Source organism: Megascapheus bottae, chromosome 14, assembly GCF_031878675.1.
Source record: "Megascapheus bottae isolate mThoBot1 chromosome 14, mThoBot2.hap1, whole genome shotgun sequence".
Taxonomy (NCBI): Eukaryota; Metazoa; Chordata; class Mammalia; order Rodentia; family Geomyidae; genus Megascapheus; species Megascapheus bottae.
Window position 1 is genome coordinate 17,271,019 of NC_143522.1, and position 21,855 is coordinate 17,292,873.

The window sequence follows — 21,855 nt, forward strand, 5'->3', positions numbered from 1 at the left end:
CAAGACTTGCTCCTTTGCTTCTCAGGTCTTCACTCATTCTGTATCCCTCAAAGGGAAATTCCCTGCCCTCATAAATATTACATAGTCTCTTTTCCACATTTTCTTCCTTTGCTTCATTTTCTCTCCTTCTTACTTGCCGTATTACCTGACCTGCTTTCTCTCTCCATTTCTGATTTTGCTCCAGCAGTATGCTTAAAGCAACAATGGATAGCTAAGAAATACATGTGTATGTTGTCAGCTAATACAATGTTGTTCTGTTTCTCCTTCGGGACCCTGGTAGATTGAAATGTTAAATATTTACTTATATTTTGACATGCCCTTTATTTAAACTTTCATGTCTAATCACTACAGTTATATGATTTTTGGGGGGGCAATGCGATGAAGGTGCCTATCCATGAAAACAGAAGAGATCCCATCCATTCTTCATTTGTGGCTCTTCTGCCAGTTTATAGTTAACTATATGAAGCAGCTGTCCCTAGAATTGACTCAGAGAAGCTCTTACTCCCAGAAGACTCCATTAGTATAGATTGCCTCACTGGTATGTAACCTCAATTTGGGGAGAGCAGGGACTGTGACCAGCTTTCTCATCATTGTATTCCTACTACTCAAATATTTGTTGCATGAATGCACTAGTTAATTGATGCACGTTTGGGTACTTCATTGTGTTTTGTGTTTTATATTAATGGTAAGATAGGCCACAAATCCTCTCTGGGGGAGCCAGCATATTCTCTGAAAAAGTATACTTTTAATATTTCAAGGTTCCTCTTGGAGAACTGGAAAAATTCACTTTTGAAAGTTTTTTCCCTCTTCCATGGCATGATGGACCTTTATATAAAATAAAAACACAACAAATGTTTAAGTATGCTTTTAGTAAAGATGGCCCACCACAGGAATACATATGTGTTCATGTACATTTGTGAGTGCATAGATCTATGCATATGTAAGTGTATGTTCACATATAGATGCTATGTTACGTATGTTGAGTATGGATAGATGTATATATGTGTACTTGTACCAATGTATAGCTAGAGATAAGTTTTTGCATGAGAGAGAAAGAGAGTGCAAATAAATAGAGAAATGAAGTGATGATCATGGTCAGTAAAAAATAATTTTTAGATCAGTATTGGAACTTGAGCTCAGGGACTGGATGCTGTCCCTTACCTTTTTTGCCTAAAGACGGCATTCTATCATGTGAGCCACACCGCTCTACTTCCAGATTTTTGCTCATGTCTAATTTGTAATTAGACATAAAAGCTTTCACTTTTCTGTTCCTATTAGCTTTAAATCCTAATCCTTAGATCTCAGCCTCAGAGTTAGTAAATAATAAAATGGTATGATGACTAGAAGGCTGGTCTAGTTTCTTGCCTCCTCCTCCTCCTCCTCTTTCTTCTTCTTCTTTGGTTGGTCATAGGGCTTGAACTCTGGTCCTGGGCACTGTCCCTGAGGTCTTCAGTCAAGGCTATCACCCTACCCCTGGAGCCAGCACGACTTCCTCCTTGCCTTCTTCTAGTTTAAAACAAAAAACTAGTTTTACAGAAGAAGCAACACCCCTGGTCTGCCTGACAGCTCACTACCCCTACTTAAATGCAATAAGTTTTACATGCACCTTCCATCTTTCTATCACTAATCCAGCAGATACTAAGCTTCCATCTACTAAGTTACATATATAAATTCTTGGATAGAGAATAAATTAGAGTTATGAGGTTCCTGCATCTCTGTGGTAAAGAGATGTTTTTTTTTAAAGCAAAGTAATGAAATGGTAGTCTCACTAAAATAAAGACATAGGCTGTGAAGAAACTGAGAGCAGGGATGTGCTAAAGATTGGATATAGTGGTCATGATTATGTAACATTTTTTAAGTAAAAGTCTGGAATAAGATCCCTCCAGGCAGAAAATACAGCAACAGTGGCAAGGAACTTGTCTGCAACAGCAAATGATGGAGAGTGTTGAGAGCTGAGCTCAGTCTAGGGCAAAGACCGGGCTCTGTTGAAATTTATTCCTGGGCATGTCCTCTAGAAAGGTCATCAATTACTCTTAGAAGGAAATTAAAAAAAAAAAAACAATTCAAGGTATTAAAAGAAAATAAGACTGCCTCTGTTGAGGAAAGAAATGCATATGCATGCAAAATACACTAGGTCTTGTCTATGCATTCACCCAACCACTGGGATCTTATTTCATCCTACCACCCACCCTCAGCAGCCAGAATGAACAACATAATAGAATTCAACCACTGGGCTAATCTCTGGGATGAAATCTCTCAGCTGTTGCCCTTGACTGACGTCAGTTTAGATCCTCACCCAAACAAATGGTTCTTTCTCTAGTCCCCGATAATTAGCTCCCCCCAGACACAATGGGAAGGCCTTAGCCCAAGCTTTTAGGAAGGACATTTGAAACACAAGGGAATGCTGGTGTTTTGCTTTAGGGATGAGACAAATGTTCCGGAAATGAAAGTTTATTTATGTTTGCAATTATGCACATCCTGAAATGTCTGTATAATGGGTTCAATTCAGCCCTGGCTTCAGTGAAAAAAATGTCGTATCTGAGGAAGAAAACTAGGATATAATATTAGTGCACAGGAAGCCTGTAAGTATCAGAATGTCCCTTTTTTTTAATTCTTTTTTTTTTTTAAGTTTGAAGATAAACTTTGGTCTTTTTGTATGTATGCTGGCATTTACACCCGCTCTTGGCTACAAATATGTTTTTGGCGTGCACATGCACTCAAAAGATAATAGTTTGGGTTGCTATTATTCTTTTTTGAGAGAACAAGAGGATGGTAAATGTTAATCCCTGTGCAGATTAAAAAAATAAATAAACTATTAACTAACCATGAGACTTTGTAGCCCTCAGAGTTCTTTTTTTTTTTTTGGCAGGGTGGGGGGGGCGGTTATGGGGCTTGAACTCGCCCTGGGCACTGTGCTTGAGCTCTTCAGCTCAAGGCTACTGCCCTACCCCTGGGTTTGTTCCTGAGCTCTTCAGCTCCAGGCTACTGGCTTTGAACCTTGATTGTCAGATCTCAGCCTCCTGAGTAGCTAGGATTATAGGCGTGAGCCACCATGTCCCACTAGCCCTCAGAGGTTTTTAAGAGTTATTTTCACTGGGCGCAGGGGCTCACACCTCCTAAGGAAGATGAGATCTGAGGATTGTGGTTCAAAGCCAGCCTGGGCACTAAAAAGAATCTGTGAGATTCTTATCTCCAATTAACCACCAGAAAACAGAAAGTGGCACTGGGGCTCAAGGAGTAGGGCAGTAGCCTTGAGCTGAAGAGCTCAGAGCCCAGAGTTCATGTCCTAAGACCACCACCAACAACAAAAATATATGCCTTATCAGGTGCTGGTGGCTCACACCCCAGGAAGCTGAGATCTGAGGATTGTGGTTCAAAGTCAGCCTGGGCAGAAAAGTCCCCATGAGATCTTATCTCCAATTGAACATTCAAAAACCACAAGTGGTGCTGTAGCTCAAGTGGTAGAGCACTAGCTTTGAACACAAAGAGGCTAAAGGAGAGTACCCAGGCTCTGAGTTCAAGTCTCACAACTGACCAAAAAAAGGGGAAGTGTGGCCTGGTAGTAGAGTCCTTGCCTACATGAACAAAGCCCTAGGTTCGATTCCTTGGTACCATATATACAGAAAAAGCAGGAAATGGTGCTGTGGCTCAAGTAGTAGGGCATTAGCCTTGAAAAAGTCCAAGGCAGTACCTGAATTCAAGCCTCAGGACTGGCAAAAAGAAAAAATATATATTTATAGCCAGGCACTGGTAGCTCATGCCTGTAATTCTAACACTCAGAAAGCTGAGATCTTAGGACTGCAGTTCAAAGCCAGGCCAGGTATTAAAGACTGTGAATCTCTTCTCTCCAATTGACCAGCAAAAAGCTGGGCCTGGAAGTATGGTAAGAGTATAAGGCCCTGAGTTCACTCCCTAATACCACTCCCCTATACATGTAAGAATATTTGTTAATTTGGACTACTCAAAGGGGTCTTATTAAATCAAAGAGGTAAATCCTACATCTGGTCTCTACCTTATGTGGATTAACAATTTTTCTCATACATGTTGTTTAAAAAAGGGGGGGGGACTTTTATGGTGTTCACTTTATTTTGATCATATTTTTTAAAAGATCATGAATCTCCTTTTTCCCAGATGAACCATAAGGCACCTATTCACTTCAAATCCTGTACTATTTAAAGTTCAAAAGAAAGTTGCTCCTTTGATGGATTTAAACTTCTTTAGAGTTGTTTTCCTCATTGATGTTCTTTTCCTGTTGCTGATGGTTATTCAGTCATCCTGGGCAAGAAAATAAGTAGCCAGGTCACCAGGGTGGGGACTAACAACTCCCAGGCTTCTTTGCACTCCCTAGTACAACTTCTGGCCATATAAATGCCACAGAAGAAATCTAGCACAGTTGCTTTGTTCCCAATTCCACAGTGCCTAGGGCCTCCTTGCATTTTAATTAGGGTAAATAGTACATTCCTATTCTAGGCTGACATGCAGGCTCCCTTGGCTTTATTCTTAAATGCAGTAGCTTAAAAGACACATTTTGTTTTGTCCTCCTCTTTTTCTGCTACAAAGACTCAAAAAAGTAAAGAAAAAGGCCAGGCATAGTGGCTCACACCTGTAATCCTAGCTACTCAGGAGGCTGAGATCTGAGGATCCAGGTTCAAAGCCAGCTCTGTCATTAAAGTCCATGAGACTCTTATCTCCAATTAACCACTAGAAAACTAGAAGTGGCACTGTGGCTCAAGGGGTGAGGTGGGAGCTTTAGCTGAAGAGCTCAGGGACAATGCCCATGCTCAGACAAAAAAAAAAAAAAAAGTAAAGGAGGGGAAAGGAGCACCCCAGATAGCATCTCTCTATGCAACTACTTCTTGTGTGCACAAGCAGCCCTTTATTTCCCAGTATCTCTTTGCAAACCAGTATGTCAGATATAAAACTGTCAGCTGGTAAGTGCAGAAATCAAAGCAGGAGCCACAGTGTGAGTCCCATTCATCCTCCTCATCTTCCCACCAGCTCCTCTTAGGCCCAAGACTTCAGAAAAGGATATTAACAGGGAAGGTTACCAACTATCACAAATACCTTTCTCTTGACTGGAAGACACAGAATTCTAAAGTCTGAGCATTTGCTAAAAGCAAGAACGACATGGGATTAAGAAGGGGAGAAACTGAAAATTATAACTCAGTTTGCTCTGATACTACTGATATGTCTGCTCTGATAATACTGATATGTCTAGGAAGAAGGCTGAAGCAAAAAAGTACTTACTAGATTTTTTTTCCTATGGCTAGACTTTACCACCTGTATGGTGGACACACACAAATACCAGAGTCCAAATTTTCACATATAAATATAGATATATATTTCTGTCTTGTCAAATTTCATTGTGCGTTACCCATCCTAGAATCATTTGTTTGACATACAAAGTTAGGTATAGGTCCCAGATCTGACAGATGGAAATTAATAAACAAAAAAAAGTGCTTTTTAGAATAAGTGATAAATTGATGAACAAATCATGTTTATGTTGACAGATTAGACTAAAAAGCACCAGATGGCCACTTGTTTTTATATATTTAGTTGGGTTATTAGTTAGCTGTAAATTTTTTCAAATAGGCACCACTGGTCCATAGTAGAACTGAGTAAGAGCCCTGGGAAAGCAATGCCTACAGAGGTAACAAGGAAGAGTGTTTTGAATTCTGATTTAATTCTTCACAGGAAGAGACAACTGATAGACCTGGCTATAAAATGAAGCTCTCAGGCAAACAATTCTCTCAACACCACCTCTTCCTTTGCTTCCTCAGTCAGTTCCAAATTCAGCTGCCATCTGATGGAAAACATTAATATCAACGAGAAAAAAGACATGCAGTAGTTGAAAGACTCACATGGAAAGACATGTAGCTGACAATCAACTAGAAGCAGATGGAAAATCACAAGGACACAAGTTATGTTCTTCCTACTAGAGAACTGCAGAGATAAAGTGTTGAATTAAAAAAAAAAAAAGGAAAGGAAACAGTGGTTCACATTGGTCATGGTGGCACATATCTGTAATCCCAGCCACTCAGTAGGAATTGGTAAGAGGACTGTGTTCCAAGGCTGGCAGGAGCTAAAGCATGAGACACTCTATGAAAAACAAATTGAAGAAACAAAAAGACTGGGGGCTCTGGTTCAACTGGTGGAGAAGGCCCCGAGTTCAACCCCTACAAGCATCACAAAAAAGGAAAGAAAGAAAACAGAGAGTTGGGGGGGAGGGAGGAAGAAAGTTTGGAGGGAGGAGGGGGAAAGGAAAGGAAGCGAGGGAAGGAAGGGAAAGGGAAAGGGAAAGGGAAAGGGAAGGGGAAAGGGAAAGGGAAAGGGAAAGGGAAAGGGAAAGGGGAAAGGCAAGACAAGGCAAGGCAAGGAAAGGCAATGCAAAGCAGAAAACATGGCAGCTCAATAAATAAATTATTAAAAGGCTGTAAGATTTGACGATAAAGCAGTGGGTAGCACACATCTGCTTAACAGCCTGTGGTATTACAGATGTTCCCAGCTCAGACTCATTCTCAGACTTATCCAAATGATTCCATTTTCAGCATTTAGAGACTTATTAGTTTCCTGTGGCTACTGTAACAAATTATCACAAATGTGGTAGCTTAAAATAACGCTAATTTATTCTCTCAGGATTCTGGAGATCAGGAGTCTGAAATCAGAATTGCAGTACTGAAGTAAGGATGAGGACGTCAGCAGGCCCCATTCCCTCTGGAGACTGACTGAAAGAGAGAATCTATCTGTTCCTTGCCCCCTTCTGACAAATGGATGTAGGTATTCTTTGTCTGTGGCTTCCTCACTCTAACCTTTAAGGCCAGCATTTTCAAATCTTTATGTTCCATTTTCCCATTGTTTTCTCTGTGTGAGCAAAATCTTCCTCTGTACCTTTCATGAGGATGCATGTTATTGGATTTAAGGCTCACACAGATAACAACTAGAGTGCCTTCCATTAGCCAAAATATCTCTGCAATAGCCCTGTCCAAATAAGATAACACTTACAAGCTTAGATACTAGTACTTGGTGTTATGGGGACAATATTCAATCACCGAAATGTAGTCATAACACTTAAGTTTTATTAAAAAACAACAACAACAACAACAAAAAACCAGAGCAAACCTGGCACCTGTAGTTCAAAGCCAGCCTAGACAGGAAACTCTGTGAGACCTAATTAACAACTAGAAAACCAGAAGTGGTGAGGTGGCTCAAAGTGGTGGATTGTAAACCTTGAGCAAAAAGAGCTCAGGAACAGTGCCCAGACCTGGAGTTCAAGCCCAGTGACCAGCAAAGAAAAACAAAAACAGGACCAGGAGTTCGGCCTAGTGGTAGAGTGTTTGCCTAGCATTCATGAAGACGCGGGTTCAATTCCTCCGTACCATATATATAGAAAAGGCTGGAAGTGGTGCTGTGGCTCAAGGAGAGTGCTCAGGTGCTGAGTACAAGCCGCTGGACTAGCAAAAAATATTAAAAATAAACAAAACAAAAACCACAAAGTGAATGCAAGAAACCTCACCATGCCTGCGAAACAACAGGTGTACACATCTGGGTTATTTCTGTATAATGCCTAAAGTTACATATGGACTATTATTTACATAGCACATGAACCCAAATATTTCGGATTTAAATTAAAATACAAGTTGCTCAATCACCTCCAGAACAGAATAATTGTCTCACTTGAAGAATTCCTATATAATCCATGCAAAGACGACTAAGGCACAATTACTTGTTTATCAGTTGGCTTTGGCCCTACCAACCAAGCTTTCTTACTGTTAAATACAGTCCGAGAGGAAATCCACGGAGGAGTTAGTTTGGGTAGTAAGAATTTATGTTGAAATCTTTATTTACTAGGCTCATTGATGGGTCATAAATGGGTACTGGCAGCTTTGGGATCTGGCCCTTGCATTTTACTACCTCTCATTTTTAATTGCCCTTATACTCTGCAGATATCCAAGGTTCTTTTTGTTCCTAGGTTAGAAACTGTTGAATGAGAGATGATCCTCCATATCAATTCTAGCTTCTTGCTTTCCCATCAGGCATCAGGTATGCAGGCAAATCATCCCTTAAGTTTCTCCTAAGCAAAGAGCTCCATCTCCACAGGACTTAAACAAGGAAAGAGACAGCTGGGATTACTGATGTCCAAGCAATTTTCAAGCCAGAATTATACTTTCATGTAATTCAAAGTTGTCCCTTCTTAATTCACTTTCTTAATAATGTCAATAAATTGTGTACCTTTAGAACGCTTTTGACCTTTGATTAGAAAAAAGGAAGTGATTTACTTGCCTTGGGAACATAGCTTAAGGAGGAATCAACAGCTGCGTTTATCAATACTAGGCTGCAGAAAATATTGAATCAAGCCAGTGTCTCACACTTCTAGTTACTCAGGAGGCTGAGATTTGGAGGATCACAGTTCAAGGCCAGAGCACTATCATGTAAAACCATCTCTACCTCCAAGGACTTGGAGACAAGAATGTCCATGTTTATTCTGAGTTCTCTAGCAGAGATGATGGTTAGTGATCCATGTTTTAAGAGACATGCATTTAAAAATATATGAAAAAAAAGAGACATACATTTCTAGTGTACAAAGCTTACAATTTAGAGCCTAAGTAAAGGTATTTTCCATTCCAGATGCCAATGGCTCGCTAATGTTAGATACTCAGGAGGCCAAGATATGAGGATAGCAGCTCAAAGCCAGCTGGACAGGAAAATCTTTGAGACCCTTATCTCCAATTAATCACCAAGAAGTTGGAAATGGAGCAGTGGCTCAAGTAGTAGAGTACAAGCCTTGAGCAAAAAAGCTCAGGCACAGGACCCAAGCCCTGAGTTCAAGCCCCAACTCTCTCCTATAGGGCTAGTACTTCAGGACTGTGGCATAGGTAAAATGAATCCTGGCATGGAAAAATACCTGCAGGGTATGTACCAAACCAAAAGCCATCCCAGCCCCACACCTGTCTTACCTGTTTCCTTATGAGATGATGAGGTGCTAGCCCAAGGTGTGTCATCTTCAAACTGAACCCAGTTGCTGATGGCTGAGGCTAGCTCTGGTGGAGGCTGTTCAGGGCTCCCAGGCGGGGAGGCTGCTTCAGAGATGAGGCCCATCTTTTCAGAAGAGTCATCCTGCTCTGAGTGGGAAAGGTCCTGTGAGACTCCATCTACCACATGGTTCTCCCCAGAGGAGCTTTCAGATGGGTCTGAAGAAGATGACAGTTCTGGGAAGTGCTCTTCAGTGCCCCCTGCAACCGTTATTAGATAATATCACTGCATGTGGAAGGAGAGTCATGAAACTATCCCATATTGGCAAACACAAAAGATGAGCAAGAGACAAAACAGCCATGCCATTCTGTTCCTTTGCCAAAGGACTGTCTCCCTAACAAAGCTTAGTTGACATCTACACTAGTTAGGTAGAAGAGTCGTGTTATCTTTCTATATAAGCATTCACTCTATTACTTGAGGGAGGGACACTGTGGCATTTTCACAGAGGTCAAACAAAACTGAGTAGAGTGGCATAAATGGAATGCAAAACCTAGATGAACAGTAGAGCTTCTCTCTACTAAACATTCAAATTTCATTTTTTTTGTTTTTGGTTGGTCGTGGGACTTGAACTCTGGGTCTTGGTGTTGTCCCTAAGCTCTTTAGCTCAAGGCTACCACCCTATCCCTTGGCCTTGGTGCTACCTCCCTGAGCTCTTCAGCTTAAGACTAGTACTCTACCACTTGAGTCACAGTGCCACTTCTGGCTTTCTGGTAGTTATTAGAGATAAGAGTCTCACGGGGGCTGGGAGTTTGGCCTAGTGGTAGAGTGCTTGCCTACCCTGCACTAAGACTTGGATTCAATTCCTCAGTACCACATATGTAGAAAAAAGCTGGAAGTGGTGCTGAGGCTCAAGTGGTAGAGCTCTAGCCTTGAGAAAGTCCAAGGACAGGGCGCTCAGGCCCTGAGCTCAAGCCCAGGACTAGCAAAAAAAAAAAAAAAAAAAGAGGCTCACGGACTTTTTAGTGCCTAGGCTGGCTTTGAACTGATCTTCATATCTTAAGCCTATTGAGTAGCTACCAGGCGTGAGCCACTGTGCCCAGCTTTCAAATTTCAATTTTTTTGTGTGGTCCAACAACCAGGTAGAAACTCTGAAAGTGACACAGAGGTCTTCCTGTAGCTTCTGTCATTTCACTGGCCCTAGAATACTTAATTTCAGAACTTTTTTTCTGAAAATAATAGATATAATATATATAACATATTACATATATTATATATAAAATAATATAGACTAATTATGGTGATAAATACATAAATCTGAATGTGCTAAAATGTGTTAACTTCATACTAAAGAATGTCAATTTTACTGTAAAACAAACTTTTTTTTTTCCAGTTGTGAGGCTTGAACTCAGGGCCTGAGCATTGTCCTTGGACTTTTCTCAAGGCTAGAGCTCTACCCTTGAGTCACAGTAACATTTCCAGCTTTCTTCTATGTATGTGGTGCCGAGGAATCAAACCTGGGTCTTCAAGCATGCTAGGCAAGCACTCCACCATTAGGCCAAACTCCTGGCCCTGTAAAACAAACTTTAAAGGCTCAAAATTTCATAAAATTATGACAGACCTTTCTCTCATTACTAATTAAACAAATTAGTTAACTTACATGCAATCAAAACTTTTAGCACTAACAGAAATAAAAGGTGAATCACATATGTATTCTTAACAAAATTTTAAAAAAGAAACAGGACAAAATTAGTTTTTGATTTGGGGATACTGAATATTGGACCCCTGAGAATGCAGAGACTGAACTTTCTACCAATACCCACATCTTCAACCTGAGAATTTTTTCTGTGTGTATGCCAATATCAGAACTTGAACCCAGGGCCTCAGGTTCTTGCTCAGCTTAATTGTTCATAGCTGGCCCTCTGCTACTTGAGCCATGTCTCTAGTCAGGGAATTTGCTAGTTAACTAGAGTTGGAGTCTCAGAGGTTTTTCTACCCCAGCTGGTTTTGAACTGTGGTCTTCCAGGTTTTAGCCTCCTTAGCATCTAGGATTACAGATATGAGCCATCAATGCCTGGTGAGAAACTATTTTTAAAATGATTATTGACCCAGTATATTCAAAGTTTAGAATTTCAACACATAATCAGTATAAAAACTGACAAATGGGTGTTTGCGACTGGGACTAAGTACATTTCAAAGGCTCAGTGGCCACACAGATACCTTACTGAACGGCACACCTGCACACTCACGTTTTTCAAAGGTGGTAAACGTGAGATGATTTAAGTTGGCACTGATGGATGTAGTAACAAAACCAATTGGCATGGTTTTGCAAACAGCTCCAGGTCTGACCATCATTCTTGAGTACAAGGTTTCCTAAAGGGCCAATTATTGCCTTCACAGAGAACAAAGGTGACAGTTCTTTCTATACCTAAGGTTCTGTGCTAAGCACTTTACTGATGCTCAGATGCTCATTCACTTATTCCTCATAAATCTCCTTAACTGAGGGAAGGATTAGGTTGGTACAGAAAAGGAAGCGATGCACGGATAGTAAATAAATAATTTTGCCAGCTGGGGCACTAGTAGCTCATGCCTGTAATCCCAGCTATTCAGGAGGCTGAGATCTGAGGATCATGATTCAAAGCCAGCTTGCACAAAGTCCATGAGGCTCTTATCTCCAACTAACCACTAGAAAACTAAAAGTGGAGCTATAGCTCAAAGTGGTAGAGCACTAGTCCTTAGCAAAAGAGCTTGGGGACAGCTCCCAGAACCTGCTTTCAAGCCCATGACAAAAAGCCAAAACAAAAAAGCCAAAAAAAAAAAAAAGGTATACCATTCATCTATGACGAAATCAGGTTTGAGCTCCAGTAATCTGCCTCAGAGCCTTTGTCATTTTTAAGAATTACAGTTAAAATTTGGGAAAATCAAAATCACTAGTGGGAGTACTACCACAAGAGATTGACAGTAAAGAGCTTTGCAAATAGGAAATTATATTTGTTGGAAGAAAAGAACTCAATCATTTTGGTATTTCCAGGAGGTTACAAAGGTGTCTTTCCTCTGGGCCTTTTTTTTTTTTTAAATTGTCATTGGTATTTTGGCCATTCTGGGGCTTTAAACTCTGCCTGACAATTTGTTAGGCAGGGAATACCAGTTGAGCCCTGCCTCCCATCCTTCTTGCTTTTGGCTATTTCTTGAATAGACACGTGTGTGGCATCACACCCAGCTTTTTATTGACTAGATGAGGTCTCCCTAACTTATTGCCAGGCTAGTTTTGACCCACGGTCTGCCTAATATCTGCCCCCTAAGTAGCCAGGGTTCCAGTTGGAAGCCACCATGCCCAGCTTCCTCTGGACTCCTAGTGCTTGAACTCAGGGCCTAGGTACTGTTCCTGAGTTTCTTTTATTCAAGACTAGCATTCTGCCACTTGAGCCACGGTGGTGCTTCTGGCTTTTTCTGTTTATATGGTATTGAGGAATTGAACCCAAGTCTTCATGCACCACTTCTGGCTTTTTCTGAGTATGTGGTACCGAGGAATCTAACCCAGGGCTTTGTGCAAGCCAGGTGAACACTCTCGCACTAGGTTACACTTTCAGCCCCTTCCTCTGGACTTTCAAGCAGAAGTCACTCATCTGAGAATAGTAACTGAATCAGCTCCTTTCTACTTTCCTTTCTTACAATCCCACTTATGCAATGATCAATGTAAGCCACAACAAACAGGGACAGATCTTTACCAGTCTTATCACTATGAAAAAATAAAATATTCCTTACCCTCAGAAGGGACAAGAAAGAGTGGCTCTTCATTGAAGGAGACCCACTCTGACTGATTGGCAGCGATCACATGGTCCAAGGTCGTCATGCTAAGAAGTTAAGAAGGCACTGGTCATCTTCACACTGTTGACTTCATGTGGACCCCAGAGGAGTGTTTGGGGTGGAAGGGCATACGCAGCCCGGAGGACTTGGCCTAGAATCTGTTGCAAGGGTCTTAGAGAGGCAGTACTCAGAAAATAGCAGATTCCTTCCTTTGAATAATCTGCCAAGCAGAAATCTGGTTGTTTGTGTGTTGTTTCTGAAAAACAACAAAAAGAATAATCATCACATTATACCCAAATTCACTTTTAGTACTATTCATGATTCTGAGCCTTTTCTTACTTGGTTTACTTCCTTCTGTTTCTTCCTTGCTTTCACTTTTTATATAAGCCATTACCACTAAGGTCTGGAAATAAGCCTCTATCTCAGACTTGTAATTAATAGCTCAAATTTTAGTAAGTAGATTCCCTAATTGCTTCAATAACTGGAAATACTGTTATTATAATATAGTGCTATTTCAGTAAAGCAAATATTCAAGCTTTTCAAAGTGTTTCCAATTTCTTTTACCAGATGGTGATATTTACTACTAAATCAGTGTAGTTGCTTGCCTTAGGCAGGTAACGAATTTACATTTTTGGCAGAAATCCAAAAATCTCCAGATGGTATCTTCAGGCATGGTTTACTAATCTAGAGAAACAGATACGGGATTGTCTTGATCATTCAGAGTAATAGGATAAAAGAATATTTGCTTTAATGAATATGTGAGTTGATGAAACACGTTTTCAATCTAAGCCAATTTGAATTAGTATATAAATATCAAGCCGTTACATGCATGGCAATTCTGTTCCATCTACACAGGATACTCAACTGACCTGTAATTTACATTTATAATTAAAATGCTATTAATGTATTTTATAACTAGAATGTAGCTGTTGATCTTTGATGAAGTGATAAAATTGGAACTAATGCAAAATTAATATGCTGCCACAAAGAAGCTATTACTATTTTGAGTAATATCAATTCTTATTAACTGAATATTCTCAATATTCAGATAGTTTCTAGAACAACTGAACTTGTTACTTTCCAATTGGTATACAATATCAAGGAAGTCTGAAGAAATTTTATTACAAGTTATTATATTCAGTAAATAAGCTATATTAGAGAAAATTAATATAGAAATGTTAAGTTGTTCTAAGATTGTACCTCACTCCAGTTAGAATGGCCATGATCAAAAAATTTAATAACAACAGATGCTGGAGGGGATGCAGCCAGGAGGGATCACTGTTGGTGGGAGTGCAAACTTGTTCAGCCATTATGGAAAGCAGTATGGCAGTTCCTCAAAAGACTAAACACAGAGCTCTCCTATGACCCAGCAATTCCCCTACTTGGCATTTACCAAATCACCCAGAAACAAGAACATACTAAATCCACTAGCACGATGTTCACTGCAGCACAATTTACCATAGCAAAGATATGGAACCAACCCAGATGCCCCTCGGTTGATGAGTGGATCAACAAGATGTGGTATTTATACACAATGGAATTCTATGCTGCTGTCAGAAAGAACGACAACATCGCCCCATTTGTAAGGAAATGGAAAGACTTAGAGAAAATCGTATTAAGTGAAGTAAGCCAGACTCAAAGAACATAGGCTCAATGGTTTCCCTCATTTGTCATAATCAGTAGAAACCTTGGGCTCTCCTAGCAGAGATTTACAATAGAACAAAACCTAGATACCTAAGGCCATATAGTACGACACTAAATGAAAGGACCTCCAGGATATAGAAACAAAAGCCATATAATGAGTGATTGTTGTCCTTAATGTACTATATTATCTCTCATCTCTTTTGCTGTCCCTTGGTTATCTCATATTGTTACAGTATTTACCTGGTTATCTGATATATTGGATATATTTGTATTTGATTATTTGAAATTGGATAGGGAAGGGGAGAAAACAAGATGAGGGGCGGGGGGAGGGGGAGGAGGGAAATGGGGACCAAGACATGAGAAAGGTTATCAATGTTTGTGAAGTAATATACCTTCTATCTAGTGAATATAATGTAACACTTCTATTAATTACAATAAAAAATATATGGAAAAAAAGAAATGTTAAGATGTGAGGTAATTAAAAGATTTAACTTTGCTTTACACTTCCCCAATACAACAAATATAGAAAATTAGCAAATTTTAGAGACATATTTCTATATTATCCTTCATTTCTCACTACCCATTTTAGATGAGTAGATAATTTTTCTTTTTTTTTTTTTTCTGTTGGTGATGGGACTTGTACTCTGGGCCTGGGCGCTGTCCCTGAGCTCTTCAACTCAAGGCTACTGCCCTACCACTTGAGCCACAGTGCCACCTCTGGTTTTCTGGTGGCTAATTGGAGGTAAGAGTCTCACAGACTTTAGTGCTTGGTCTGGCTTTGAACCATGATCCTCAGATCTCAACCTCCTGAGTAACTAGGATTACAGGCATTAGCTACAGTGCCTGACTGACAATAATTCTTTTATAGATGAGGAACCTTAGTGTCCAGAAATAAAGTGACTTATTCAATATTTAAGTGTTATAAATTCTAACTGGTTCCCTAAAATCATTTGTTGCTTCCTCCACACTTTTAGTAAGAACTCACAAACCTTACAGCATACTGAAAATGACTTTTTATTTATTCTATAATAAGAGCCTCCCAAAAGAATAACAGGATAGCAGTCAAAACAAACAGATGGATTTAATTCACCATACTAGGAATTGGGAGATCCAATTCTTGAACTCTGTTCTTCCAGTGCCAAAACACTCTAACCTTTACACCACAGCAATAAAAAAGTACTGCAGAGCTCTTCCTTTCTGCCTGGTGGCAGCCATCAGGTAAGCCAGGATGAGTGCCTACAAGTACATCCAGGAGCTATGGAGGAAGAAGCAGTTAGATATGAGGCACTTTCTTCTGAGAGTCTGCTGCTGGCCTGGGATACAAGGCCAAGCAATGTTACATCATATACAGGATTCGTGTGTGCTATAGTGACTGCAAATGCCTGCTTCCTAAGGGTGCAACTTATGGCAAACCTGTCCATTATGGTGTTAACCAGCTCAGGTTTGCTTGTAGCCTTCAGTCCGATGCCAAGGAGCATCGGATCTCACCATCTCATCAGAAGAAATCCTGGTACCCAGTGATCAGCAGACCAGTCCACAAACATGGAGAGATGTGTGGACTAACCTCTGCAGGCTGCTAGAGCCATGGCCTCAGAAAAGGGCAGCACACTATCAGTGGTTCTCACAGAGCAGCATGGAGAAGGCGCAATACTCTCCAGCCCCAACGTTACCACTAATAATAAAAATGTCTGTATAATTCATACCTAGTAAACAATTTAGGACAGTCATGTCTGCTTAAAGGTGTTATTTGTCTGTTAGAACTAGTCTACAGATTATTTCATGACTGCTTTGTCAAATCATGGAAATACAATAATGTTTGAAATCTAAAGTGATGGTGTATCTTATTTCTACTAAGCTAAAACTTTTTCTGTCTATGCTTTATCTTATTACGGATTGAGTCAGTATTTAAAACATTGATATGTGGTATAATAAGTGTGAAATAAATTCTTGAGAAGAGGGGGAAACATACTACAGATATATATATATATATGGCCTATATATGGACTGTCAACCAACTAAAAGTACTTTATAAACATCAATTGCAATAGAACAATAATAATATCTCTTTGAAACTCACCACATGAAAATCTGCCAGATCTGGCAAAATATCTGAGAGTGTCACAAAAGATGGAACACCCCAAATGCTCCAAGTCACTCTTCTGACATCCTTCCCAGCCACAGACTGTTCAAACAGTCTGCCAGATCTTACCAGAGAGCAGCACAGAGCCCACATAAAGAGCCGATTCCCACAAGCTTCTGCCCAGGAAACCTTCCTCGGGCCCTACCAAACATCAATGTCACTCAAAGCGGTAATGGCTGCAGGCCAAGATAAGAGAGCACACAGCAGCAGCAAGTAAACCCCCATCCTCTGTCGGGACCTCTCCTAAAGAAAGCCACAATGCACGTCCACGTGCAGTGTCGTCACTCAATGAGAAAAACATCCTGCTGATCTCGTGATGATGAACCCAGCAAAATCCATGGATGAGTGGGGGAGGGACCAGGAGAAAAAGAGGGAGAGGTAAAGGTAGTAGGGAAAAAGAAAAAAAAAATATGAACTTTAGAATTAGGGAGTTTTAAAGATCAACAGTGTAGCATTCCAGTTTTTGTGATGAGAAAACTGAGGCACAAGGAATCCATATTAACAATAGAGATAGAAGTCAGGCTACAGACTGAGTCTTGTCCAATCTCTACTCAGCCTCTTTTGAGCCTCAGTTTACTTCTGGATAGCAAGACTGATAATAATGGCAGATGGCCTTAAAGGGATGACTCTGTACCAGGTCTCATTCCAAACTCTTTTTTTTTTTTTTTTTTTTTTGTTACCAATCCTGGGCACTGAGCACTGTCCTTGTACTTTCTCAAGGCTAGAGCTCTACCACTTGAGCCTCAGCACCACTTTCACCTTTTTTTCTACATATGTGGTACCGAGGAATCGAACCTGGGTTATCGTGTATGTTAGGCAAACACTCTACCACTAGGACAAACTCCCGGCCCTCATTCCAAACTCTTAACAAGATGAGGGACTTCATGAAATCCATCATCTTTGTCATTTTTGTATTCTGGGCTTAGTGATTTTCCTTTTCAGTCATTGTTACAGCAGTTCTAGAAGTCAGAGTAGCAGGGCACAGAAGGCCAGTTCTGAAATGCCCTTGTTACACAGAACAAGCCAATTCTATCTTAGAATCCAAAACTACCACCCAAAAACTATGTTTGTGAGAAAAGCCCCCGACTTAGCTACTCTTCCTTAGTTTGTCTATCCCAGATCAGACATGAACAAGGTATAAATAATGAATATCCTCAAGAACAGCCAGAGGATTCTTTTCTACTAGGCAAACCCTATCGTAACACTATGGAATGGATTCTAGGATTTTGCCATGGAACAGCCACCTCCAAGAAGCCAGAGACACTAGACCTTGAAAGTGCTATGCTGGCAACTCACAACCCACAAAGGGATCCAATCATTGTGGGGCTAAGTTCAGACTGGGATAAGTTCCTCAGTTAAAAAAACCTCACCCCATTTTTAGAATGTGAATCATAAAGTGAAGCTTAGAGTCACCACAAATGAGTGCTGACTCAGAATCAGCAGCAACACTGACCAGGGACATTAAATGTTTTACTGCAGTCTTCAGGTTGCCACTGAAGATGGAGTCTTCTCAGCATCCCTCTCACACTTAAACTCTGGGAGTGGACACTACAACTGGCTAACAAGAGTCATAGACACATGACTCTGTATACATCTTGTATTACATTTATCCTTTTTTTTTTAAGTAGACTGCAGAAAACTTTATTTCTAGTGAGAGATAAAGACAGGCATTTCATATACATTTATCCTTTTATACTCATTCATGCACCCTTACCTATATGGAAAAGTTCCAGGTACCATTTGACATAGATGGACCCTTGGGCAGCTCTCCGTCCAGCGGAGACACACAGCACAGAAATAACAAAGACAAGTCCCAGAGTAACTGCCTGTGAAGGGCACACTGAGGATGCAGTGACCGTTTAGCCATAGGGCAATCTTTGACGGCTGCAGCCCTAAGGGAATGAGCCAGTTTGTGGATTTGGAGAGCTGCTCTGCTTGAAGGAGAGAGTGTAAGGATGTTCTTGGACAGAGGAATAGCTTGAATGAACATTAACAACCAGACTCCAGAAAGGCTTATTTTCCTCTGTCAGATGGATGCTAACAGAGGTATCTCCAGAGGATATATTGGAGGAAACTAATGATGGAACTTAAACGCAAATGAGACAATTTCAATGGGAAGTGAGAAGTTGCAGCATGCTTAGAGGAGATTATATACTATGCCCACAGAGGGTTCCAGAGTCTCTGGGTGTAAGAAGAACAAAATGGCACCAACTGCCTTCAACTAGCTTACAGCCCATGGCAGTCCAGGGAGGTATGACAATGACAATTTTCCACCTACTTGCAGCTGGATAGGATTGTGAAAGAATAGCAGAGGGGAGAGGCATGTAGGAAGGGGTAGCAGTCCTAGCCCAAAGTGAAATACACTGTTCAGCTCAAGCAGAGGAAATGGTGGAGGAGATGATGAAGAAAGACTGATAGCTTTTTTTTCCCCTCAGAATGAGAACGTGCTAAATCTCAGACCTCTTAAAACCATTCTTCATTACCACTCCACTGCTTTGGCTACAATTCTATTGTCTTATCCAGTGACCTGTCATTTACCAGTCCCCTGCCTTTAGTATCACCCCTCCAGCTTGCTACTCAATCTATTATGTTACAGTGGTTTTCACAAGCTGAAGACAGCCTGCTATGATTCTGCATAAAAACTGCTTCATGCCCCCCCCACATAAAATGAGAATGAGCAATGAACCAAGGTTCCCTGAGAACAGATCTACATCTGCTTTCCCAGGTTTAGCAGCAGGCACAGTACCTGGAATATGTCAGGAGCTCAATAAATGTTGCTACACCAAAGTAGATACCATGTGATTCTATGCCTTCAACTCCTCTAATCTCATTTGCCTTTATCTCACCATGTGAGCCAGTATTCCAGTGTAATGAGTGGGAAGTAATGGTAAGCTAACTAAAAGACTACTTTGCATATTCCTGTGCTACTTAACCACTTGTTCATATACTTGTCAATTTAATATTTTATATAGTGGTCCCTTTGGGATACAATTCCCATACATTTTTTTGGCCAGTCCTGGGGCTTGAACTCAGGACCTGGGCACTGTTCTTGGACACTTTCTGCTCAAGGCTAGCGCTCTGCCACTTGAGACACAGAGCCACTTCTGGCTTTTTTCGTGTATGTGGTACCAAGGAATCAGACCCAGGGCTTCGTGCATGCTAGGCAAGCACTCTACCACTAGGCTATGCTCCAGGCCCCAATTCCCATACATTCTTATTTCATGAGCTCTTACTCATCTTCAAGTCCTAACTCATCATTGTCTCTGGTTTAGTTCAACATTTACATCCTCTGACAATCACTAAATCCAGAGAGAAGACAGATTTGCTGCAAAGCCTTTAAAACAGGGAGTCTCTTCCTTCCTTCCTTCTTTTCTCTTTCTTTCTTTCCTTTCTTTTTTGCAATTCAACATCCAAAAATTTCTCCTTTTTGAGAAAAAAAAAGTACTTTCTTCCCATTCTCATCTCTCCAGGAAATGGATCCAAACTTTGTTGATAGATGTTAGAATCTTGAGAAAGCACTACACATTGGGGGAGGGAAACGGGTACCAAGACATGTGAAAGGGTATCAATGTATGTGAATTAATGCACCTTCTATCTGGCAAATATCATGTAACCCTTTTACTAATTACAATAATAAAAAAAAAAGAAAGCACTACACATTGGTAAGAGTCTTGAATACTACAAGTACAGCAGCCAAGCAACAGAAATTTGGTCTCAATCTACAGGCAGTTACCTTCTAATTAAATGGTATTGATACTAAACATATCATCCTAAACAGGCCCTGTGGTGTGACTCTGGCTCTATTGACTGTTAGGTCCTGTGCTTCCTACCCATTTCCCAAGCCAAGTTTGACAAGTCACCTGCCAATCTAATGAGATCTCCATTGCCTTTTTTTTTTTTTTTTTAGTCAGTCATGGGGCTTGAACTCTGGACCTGAGTACTGCTGATTGCTCTTCTTGAGCTCTACAGACATAGCTTTTCTCTTCCATGGGTAAATTTATTTCTTCCCTAACTATCACAAGACTCAACTTTCAAACTCTCTCTCTTCCTTCTATAGATCTCAACAAAACTTGGTTCTAGGTTTTGTTTTGTGGGTATGTAAAATAAACCCAACGCTAGAGCATGTTAGGCAAATATTAACCATAGCTAAGTCAGGGATCTTGCCTTTTTTTGTAAATAAAGTTATACAGACATGCAACTGTACCTATTAGCTTACTTTGCTTATGGCTCTGTTTGCTCTAAATAGATGAGTAACTGTATGGCTCACTGGACCTACAATAACTTCCCAGGAACTCTACTATTACTCCTAATTTACCAGTTGTTCATTGAACATACTTTATAAACCTTGCTGAAAACATGGTCTTTACCCAAAGATACAACCTCTACCTTGGCTGGCTGAGTGGGATGTTAGCAAAATGTTAACAATATCTTTCTACTGTGACTGGGAGGGACTACCAAGGTCTATCAGTACTGCCTGACTTCCAGTATCTCTGTCTCTTCTCAGTCCTGCAACAGCTACCTTTAGCAAACTGTATATAGTTTCAGTCTGCAGGTATATACCTTAGCTCCACCATTCTCTGAGTACACTCTGACACATTTCTGCTCCTCTTTTCCCATCTGCCCATAGAAAGGCTTTTCTACGATGTCCTACTATAGTTTGTCCCCGAAAAAAATATGTGTTGGAAGCTTGGTCCCTTGGAGTGGTGGTGGTGGTGAGGTAGTGGAATCTGTAAGAGGCGGGACCCAGTGAAAGATAATTAGATCATAGGAGCTTCAACCTGGTGAACAGATCAGTATCACTTCACAAAAGGAGGTTGTTACAAAACAAGGTTATCACTTTCCTTGGTTCCTGCCCATATCCAGCTGCTTCTCTGGCATGTTGTGCATTCAGGATTTGATTGCCTTGGGTAGGGACCCCTGCCAGGATGCTATTTGAATTGTCCACCCATCAATCAAACAAACCTCTTCTTTATACAGTAGCTAGAATTGGACATTTTGTGAAACCAACACCAAACAGAAAAAGATACGCTCTGTCCTGCAGATTCTGCTTCAGTTGCTCCAAATCCTGCTCTCTATTTCCTAAGCTCAACAGAACTGCTGTTGTCAGATTTGACTCCATTTGACCACACTGTAGTCAAGAAATGCTCCCCTGGAAGACAACCAAGGAGATGGTTGGTGAGGCTCACGGCCTGTGGTCCTTCCCTCAGGGTGCAAAGCTTGTGCTGCCTATTGAAAGATGCCTCAAAATAGCTGCCTCATACAAGCTGTCATCTTGTGGTTATTTACTGCAGAAGGAC

The 21,855-nt window shown here is 40.7% G+C and overlaps 1 protein-coding gene and 1 pseudogene across 3 annotated transcripts in view; one reads left to right on the forward strand and one right to left on the reverse strand.

Moving 5' to 3' along the window:
- Ston2 (stonin 2) overlaps window positions 1-21,855 on the reverse strand; it is a 118,186-nt gene that overhangs the window by 71,603 nt on the left and 24,728 nt on the right. For all 3 annotated transcript variants that reach the window (XR_016537582.1, XM_090344655.1, XM_090344654.1), the window contains exons 2-3: window positions 12,733-13,030; window positions 8,955-9,230 (exon numbers count right to left, since the gene is read on the reverse strand). Coding sequence is in view for 2 of the 3 variants with exons in the window: in XM_090344655.1 (XP_090200781.1) it covers window positions 8,955-9,230; window positions 12,733-12,820 (364 nt within the window). In the remaining variant the exon portion in view is untranslated. The remainder of the gene's footprint in view (window positions 1-8,954; window positions 9,231-12,732; window positions 13,031-21,855) is intronic.
- On the forward strand, window positions 15,627-16,094 carry LOC150054769 (large ribosomal subunit protein eL15 pseudogene; annotated as a pseudogene).